The sequence below is a fragment of the Diadema setosum genome, chromosome 10 (genome assembly GCF_964275005.1).
Source record: "Diadema setosum chromosome 10, eeDiaSeto1, whole genome shotgun sequence".
Lineage (NCBI taxonomy): Eukaryota > Metazoa > Echinodermata > Echinoidea > Diadematoida > Diadematidae > Diadema > Diadema setosum.
In genome coordinates, this window is record NC_092694.1 from 31,502,716 (window position 1) to 31,511,487 (window position 8,772).

Sequence of the window (8,772 nt, forward strand, 5' to 3'; positions counted from 1 at the left end):
TTTGATTTTTTTTTACAATATAAAGACCTATTGGTAAATATTCATTCACATATCCTTTCCAATCAACTTACTTGGACACGCCGACACCACACGAAATTTTCAATTGGTTGCATGACAGAAACAATTTCATCTGAATTATGTAGGACTGCATAAAGAATTGGACTTCACGAATATTTCTCAATATTATATTATACTTCAAGTCGCTACTTAACATTATTTTCGTTGTCGATCACTGAAAATGAGAATGGAATCTGGTCGAAACGATTCCCGATTTATCTTTGTAACTGTATATTGATCGAATCCACGCGGCCACTCGTGGGAAGTTGAACAGCGCTATCAGTCACTTGACGTATATCGCCAAAAAACTGAATATCAATGTAAATTTGTGTTGTGTATAGCATACATAGATAGATTTAAGTTTCGCACAGGATCTTCGGATCTTCCGTGTGGCAGAATCGCTTAGCACGCTGCGTGTTTATAATGCCCGACCGGAAGGAGAGAAGTTAATCGAGTCCCGCAGGACTTTTTCCTTTTATTTCTTTTTTCTTTTCTTTTTTTCAGCAGTTCAGCTTCACTCTGATGTCATGAACACAGCTACTCTATTTCCCTTGTTTTGTATTGGAGTTTGGAGGTTGGGTTTGCTTCATTAATTTTGTCACGCATAATGTTGTAAATTGCCCCTTGAAACAGTGCCACGCTTGCTACCATTCTTTTTCTCTTTCCTTTTCTCTTCATTTAGATTTTGTTCTTGTTATACTGTAGCAGGATATTTAGGAACGTGTACGTTTACATAACTAACAGGAATGGGAACTGAATTAATTAACTCTAGTCCAGGTGTATGGCGTCTCGCTTATCTGTTTAGAATTCCAGGTTGTTATTGTTTGACAAAAACGGAGTTAAAGACAGGCAGGGAAGGAAGTGACTTGATATTGCTTCATATTATATGAGGAATTTCGGGCAATACCTTTCCAATTAGTGTAGTGATTTTGACAGGGTTCTCTGTCGTTTATTTTCGTCATGGCTGTTTCACTAGTTTAGCCATAGGTGATATGTGTTGTTGGCATCTGGGAGAATAGAACAGATCAGTACCAAACTGGAATAGCCCTATAAGCAATGTGGTAAGCATTCAATTTGTTGCATTATCTTTCTTCTTTAAAGTCAATCACTACTGATCGAATTACACCATATAATATGGCACGTTTCACTGGTAGTTTAGGAAAAGGGAGCTAATTCAATGCAAGATACAATGATATGTGCTACCATTGATTTTAGAGACGTCATTGTGGTGTGGTGCTGGTGGTGGTAAGGGAATCATTGCTTTTAAATTAATGAGACAATCCTTGGAACTTTGCATCAAGAATATAATGCATGTTCGTGCGGCGTTTTTTTTTTTAATCCTGACGTGGACATTATTTTTCTTTATCTTGTTTTTAATTCAAGAATGTTATATCTGAATATGTTCGATTTAGTTACGGTTTCAATGCATCTTGTTTACCATCTTCTCTGACATTAAATTGATGGTTTTTAAATTTGACATTGTCTGTCTATTTGTCTGTTTATGCTCATAAAACACTGCTATAACAACTAAAACATTTGTTTCACTTGTCACACGCAATGCTATGGATTGCAGTTGTGCATGCAGTTTTCCTTTTGCCACCTCTCGTTTTTCTCTCCCCTTTTCCCTCACTTTGGTTTTGTTATACTGCAGATGGGAATGATTACAATAACATAACCCAACTTGAAGTAGGAATGAGAACTGAATAAATTAACTCTAGGCCAGGTGTATATAGCGTCTCGCTCATCTCTTTGAAATTTCAGGTTGTCATTGTTCTATCAACGGAGTTGAAGACAGGCTTTATGTTGCTATAGAGGTATCTAGCTCCACATGAATGGAGTGCATACGCTGTTTAGTATTAGTAATGAACTTTTTCATGTCCATCCCTGCCAAGAAAAGTGTGTTTGACGGGGTTCTGTGTCATTGTGCCTATGAGAAAGCAAAGTTTTATTTTCGCCATGGCTGTTTCTCTATGCGTAGCCGTGAGTGATGGATGTTGTTGGCATCTAGCTGGGCAGTAAAAAACCGAGTATCATGCTATAATACCCCCCCCCCGTTAGGTTCTAAGCGTTCAATGTGATATATATTTCTTCTTCATTATGTCAATCACTGCTGATGGAATTACAGAATTATGCTATGACACGTTTCACTCAAAGCTTAAAAAGCAAAGTTTATGCACTATACAAGTAATGGTGCATGAATCCTATAGACCATTGATTTTAGATGAGAAATTATGATATGCCTATAGTAGGGATGTCATTGATTGGGAATTAATGACACGATTAAGCATTTTCATAATCCTTATCCTTCACTCTAACCTCCGTGAAAATATCATATTTGAATTCAACCAATAAGATGGTAAAAAATGCATGCATTCATGTTTTATCAATATACAATGTATGGACTTTCCAAACATTCAACAGCGATTATCTCAAAATGAACATTGTGTGGGTTAGCACTATATTGCATCGACCCCTTCAATTGTCTATCAAGTTCATGTCGATGTTTTCTAATTTGATGACGTCATCATACTAGAAGTTGTGATTAAAGGCAAGATATCAAAATCAGCGAAGATTACTAATCGCTGCCTCATGTTCCTGTGTTTGATCGTCCAGTCAATACCAAACTGACGACATACGTTGAATATGTTATACTTTGAACAATTGTCTATCAAGTCCATGTCGATGTTTTCTAATTTGATGACGTCATCATACTAGAAGTTGTGATTAAAGGCAAGATATCAAAATCAGCGAAGATTATGTGTTATGTCTATGGGGGGATTTTTTTTTTTAACCATGCACAGACGATAACGCTCAAGCACTTTTACCTCACTTGATTTTGCTTCATTTCCTCTGAAACTTAAGTATGTTGTAGCTGAGACAATAAGCTGCAGTAATCATACATTTTATTTTTTTTCAAATCTTCTCATCAGGTTGACAATTTTGCAGCTTAAAACTGAAAATGAGAATGGAAGGTGGACGAAAAGATTCCTGATTCATCTTTCACATACATAAGTTTACGTTCCTCATATTTTCTCGTCGAGACGTATGGCCGAGTGGTTAAAGGCGACGTCTCAGAGACGTGAGGTTGCACACATTCATTCATTCATTCATTTTCATTTTCATTTCATTTATTTCATTCCTTCTTTCTTTTTCGTCAAACATAACACGAAATGTATCAGAAGATATAACATAGGCATGTATTCGACTTTACATGGTAGATAATAGAGGGCGCTATGGAATAGCGAACACGCGTTTTGTTGCTCGTCTCAAAAGTGGCTACAATTTTCCAGATTTGGGACTCCAAGGCCATTTTTCTTCAAACAATCTCTGCAGTATCTTACTCATTACTCATCGTAGATCGAGTATGGATCAACAACAGAGCAAAAGACCTCAACGACTAGCTGCTACGAGGCCGAAAACTTATGTACCATTTCAACCTGCTCGAAAGGCCCAACCAGCTACGGCACGGAACAGCCCGCCAAATTTGAATGCTCGGTCCGCGAGCCGGGCAAGCCTTGCTAGCCCGGTGAACTCAGCCACTACGCCGCCAGACAACAGCGACACGCTACCAGTTGTAGAAGCTGAGGGTGATGACGTCATCAATATGGCGCCTGCAACCACGTCTTACGAAAGTCGGTCACCCTCCCAGTCCTCTTGCCAGGCCGTTGCGGAACCTGTGGTGGAGAGAGAAGGTATTTCATCGAACATGGAAGAATATTTTCAGAAGGCAACTGAGAGGTTCGAGAGGATGATCAGCAGTGCGGTGGAGAACTTCCTGGATAAGCTGCACCAGCTCGAGCTGAATCTTGGAGCTTCGCTGGAGTTTGAGCGGAAGCGTGTAGACGACCTGGTGGAAAATCAAAAGGGCATGAAAAGCAAATTAGAAGCCATGGAAAAAGAAATAGCAGAGCTCCAACTGGAAGTTCAGAGAAACAAAGCGGCCAACAACAAAAGCGAGAGGTTCTCCAGAAGAAACAACATCAGGCTGGTGGGTATTCCGGAAGCTCCTCAAGGCGAACGCGAAGATCCTGTCACCATAGTGGAGGAGATCCTCCATTCCAAGTTTAAGGTGAAGACGAAAGTGGAGAGAGCCCATCGTGACGGGAAAAAAGTCGAAGGTCGTCCCAGGCATATTCTAGTGAAGCTTCTCTCGTATAGAGAAAAGGTCGACATCATGCGCCGTGCCCGCGAGACCCTGAAGGATGAAAGGTATTTCATCACAGATGATCTCACCCCAACGGACCTGGAGGAAAAAAAGAAGTGGACAAAACAAGTTCAGGATCTATACAACAAAGGAACAAAACTGAAGTTTTACTCCGGCAAATGGCGACAGGCTGGTGGCATCCCCTTCAACTTTGAGTGAAGGACGACCTACATGTATGAAGATAAGTGCTAAATAATTGCTGTATATCTATGATTCGTATGAATCTGATAAGAATATATGGATATTGACTAATAACCATTTGGGTTGTTTTGTTTTGTTTTGTTTTGTTTTTGTAACAAATTACGTGCAACGCTCATTTGGCATATATGGCAATTTATTTATTTATTTATTCTTTTTTTTTTAGTTCTTGTATCAAATTTACACTGTGTCCTCAATCAAGAAAGCTATACAAATGCTTCTCCATTTGATATTAATGAGAAATAAAGCTATTTGAGAAGCTCACTTTGAGGTATAATTATATTTGATTTGAATTTTATGTATGAATCCGACAAGTAAGACAAATTTCAAGAAATCAGTTGTTTCATTTGGCCCTCAGCCTCCTATAATAGATCTCAGTCGTAATCATTTTATGTAACTTTAATGTGGGCGTGCGCTCATGTTAAAGAGTGTTGCTGCCGTCCGTCCGTGCTGTTACACAATATGTATTTTTTTCAGAATGATTACGCGCGGGCGGAAGGTGGCGTACTGTTCAATATCAGTACTGTTTGACGCTCCATCCTTTAATCTGTGTTATAGTGAAAAGGCAAGACGCTTGTGTGCAATGTGTGATACATAAAAAAAAAAAAAAACACTTTATTAGGAAAACAGCCGAGTATTCTTTTTTTTTTTTTTTAGCTGGCAAATTGCAAATAATTTTCAGAGCAGTTTCTAAAAGTCTGACTTTCTCACCATGGTCTTGTGTACATTCTTATCGCAACAATCTGTACTGAGACCACAAGTTATCATTCATTTGCTCTCATCTCTTTGCTGTTGTCTGGATATTCACAGTTCTTTTGCACACATGCAGATGTAGAATGTGATTCATGTACTGCACATAGTACATTTGCATAGTATGGGAGGAAGGCCCGAGGCCTATAGTAATGGGCTTACGGATCTTTAATGATATTTGATCTGGATTTTATGTATGAATCCGATAAATATGAATTTTAAGCAATCAGTTGTTTCATTGGGCACTCATAGATCTCAAACATCAGTAGTAATCATTTTATGTAACTTTGTGGGTGTGGTGCTACCGTCCGTCCGTGCTGTTACACAACATGTATTTTTCAGAATTATTACGCGCGGGCCAGTGCCGTATAATATACGGCACTGGCGCGGGCGAAAGGTGGTGCATACTGTGCATGCAGTATGAGTACACACAAGTACTGTTTTACGCTCGACTGTGTAATAGTGTATTGGCTCAGAGTAGTGTTACTTTGACTACGTTAGTATCAGGTAGTCTCGGAATATATTGAGAAGAATAGATGAAGAGTTTGTTCGCAGAAACCGATAGGTCCATTTTGAAGATTTTGAAATACGGTCTCTGTCATAATGTACAAAATAATACCTGTTAAATGATATATTGATCACTACATATAAAGGTATATTTTTGAAGTTATGGTCAAAAGAAGCACATTTTTTCTTATTATTCTCTTTGTTTTTCTTGACCTTTAATCGCAAATATCTCCATTTGACAAATGTGGACTCGTCGGTTTCTGCGAGCGGGCTCTTCAGATATTATTACAAATGGTGGCTAGTACTGTTTAATATACAGACCCATCGGTACATGTATAAGGCCTATGTCCCGATAATGATCAAGTCAGCTGTGTGATTGCTTGACATGAATTGAATTCATGACTCCTACATCGCTGTTTTCTCTGTTCGATGTCTGAATTGGTACATTCTTTTGTATTTACTATATGCATATACAATAATATGTTTATATACACGACGGGAATGATGTAGTCGCTACCAGTCATCCATCTTATATGACAGGACAATCTAATTTGAGTATTGATGAATCCATCACTGAAACGTAAATTATATTTTTTAATTAATGATGTGTTATAATAAGCTGGTATATAGGATTACAGTTATTACAAAAGTAACACGTATGAGAGATATTTACAGATTATAAGATAAATTTTTATTCATTTCATATATACTTACCTGTGCTATTGTCCGTCCGTGCTGGCATACTCACCTTTTCAGACTGTCTGTGCGCGGCCATACAGCCAAGCACCATGACTTACCTTTGATATTCGAATTTTCAGTTTTAAGGTAACCTTTTTTCAGTAAGTATAAAGCATTAGATGAATAGATTGTCAGCATGAATTAAGTCGCCCAAGAAGAATACGTGTACTTTTATGATCTAAATCCCCTCTCCGGTAACTGCAGCTCACTCAATTTGGGGGAAAGTTATCAAACTGAGGTGGGAGTGAGTATGGATCAGTTAGATAATTCTCCTTGTTTTTTGTTTTTTTTTTCTTCTGAACGTTTCAGTCTTTGTTTTTGTGTTTGAGTAATAAGTCTAGATATCCGCATGTAAAAGGCAAGACGATTGTGCGCGGGGTGTGTTATATATAAACATTTTTGTTAGGAAAACAGCCGAATATATATATATATATATTTTTTTTTTTATTTATCATTTCTATTTTTTTTTTTTTTTTGGCAGACTGAAATTGACATCCAGAGCAGTTTATACACTTCGTCTTTCTCATCATGGTTTACAGTCTTATCACAACAATCTGTACTGAGACCACAAGTCATAAAAACTATTTGCTTTTTTTTTTCTCTAACGCAAATTGTTTAGATTTTTTAAAATTCTTTTTCACATGCATAGATGAAGACGGTGATTCACGTACTGCACATAGTATTAGTGCAATAACATGATATGGGGAGGAAGGCCCGAGGCTTATAGTAATAGCCCTACATCTGGATCTTATGTATGAATCCGATAAACAAGAAGAATTTTAAGAAATCAGTTGTTTCATTTGGCACTCCTATAGATTTTAGTCGTAATTATTAAACATGTAACTTTATGTGGGTGTGCGCGCATGTTAAAGGATGGTGTTACCGTCCATCCCTGCTGTTACACAACATGTATTTTTCAGAATGATTACGTGCGGGCGAAAGGTGATGTACTGTGCATGCAGTATGAGTACTTTTTTACGCTCGTCTGTGTAATAGGGAATAGGCTCAGAGTGGCGTTACTTTGACTACGTTAGTATTAAGTAATCTAGGAATTTATTGATAAGAATAGGTATTATAAATGGTGGCTGGTACTGTTTAATACACAGACCCATCGGTACATGTATATTGGCCTATATCCCGATGATGATCGAGTCAGCTGTGTGATAGTTCGACATGGATCGAGTTCATGACTCCTATATCGGTGCTTTCTTTATTCGATGTCTGTACTGGTACATTTGAGGAGCTTGTTTGCAGAAACCGATGGGTCCATTTTTGAAGATTTTGAAGTACGGTCTCTGTCATAAAGTACAAAATATCACTTTTTAAATGATATCTTGGTCATTACATATAAAGGTACTTTTTTGAAGTTATAGTCAAAAGAAGCAAAAATTTTCTTATTATTCTCTTTATTTTTCTTGACCTTTAATCGCAAATATCTCCGTTTGGCAAATGTGGACTTATCGGTTTTTTGCAAACAGGCTCTTCATTTTTTCCCTCATTTTTTCCCTCGTATTTTCTAAGCATATACAATATTTAGCTTATATTAATACGATGAGAATGACATTGTCTGTAGTTGTTACCAGTCATCCACTCGATATGATAGGTTTGAATATTGATGAATTTATATCTAAAACGTTTTTTTTTTTTTTTAATGATTGATAGGTTATAGTAAGTTGATGCATAGGTTAATAGTTATTACAAACGTCACAAGTATGAAAGGTATTTACAGATTATGAAAGGAATTCTTATTTACCTCACCACACCTGTACTGCTGTCCGTCCGTGCTGGCACACTTACCTTTTCGACTGTACTCTGTGCGCGACCGTCCGGTCATGCACAATGACTTGCACCGTGGCTGTATGCACAATCATTTGTGAGGTGATTGACTGCAAAACAGGTGTACAGGTTAACGATGTACTCTGAGGGTATTGCATGTTTTTTTTTTGTTTGTTTTTTGTTTGTTTTTTTTTTACATATATTGATTATTATTCACATGCAGTTCAAGTTTTTTTTTTTTTAAAGTGATCAGAATAGATTTACTGTTGAATTGTTATTGGAAATAACAGTGCTGTGTAATATGTGTAAACTTATTCTGATATTGAGTTGATAATGTGTGATTTTATATATATATATTTCTTTTCTTTGTGGCCTCCACATTGTCGCTCCTTTTGTTCAACACAAATAATATACACTTTCTTTGTATATTTTTCTCCCAAAATGGATTCATTGCGTGAAAGCTTTAATCTGTTTATTACTCATCCACTTAGCATGATAAGCTATAGCTCATTTTCATGTGTATCTTGATTTTTTATTTTAAA

The 8,772-nt window shown here is 37.2% G+C and overlaps 1 protein-coding gene across 1 annotated transcript; it reads left to right on the plus strand.

Annotated features, from left to right (window-relative positions):
• Nucleotides 1–3,421: 3,421 nt before the first annotated feature.
• On the plus strand, nt 3,422–4,420 carry LOC140233937 (uncharacterized). The gene has a single exon (XM_072314025.1). The coding sequence runs from the start codon at nt 3,422–3,424 to the stop codon at nt 4,418–4,420; it is 999 nt and encodes a 332-aa protein (XP_072170126.1).
• Nucleotides 4,421–8,772: the final 4,352 nt, after the last annotated feature.

Coding starts and splice junctions, on each gene's coding strand:
- LOC140233937 (XM_072314025.1), top strand. CDS start 3,422: ATGGATCAACAACAGAGCAAAAGACCTCAACGACTAGCTGCTACGAGG.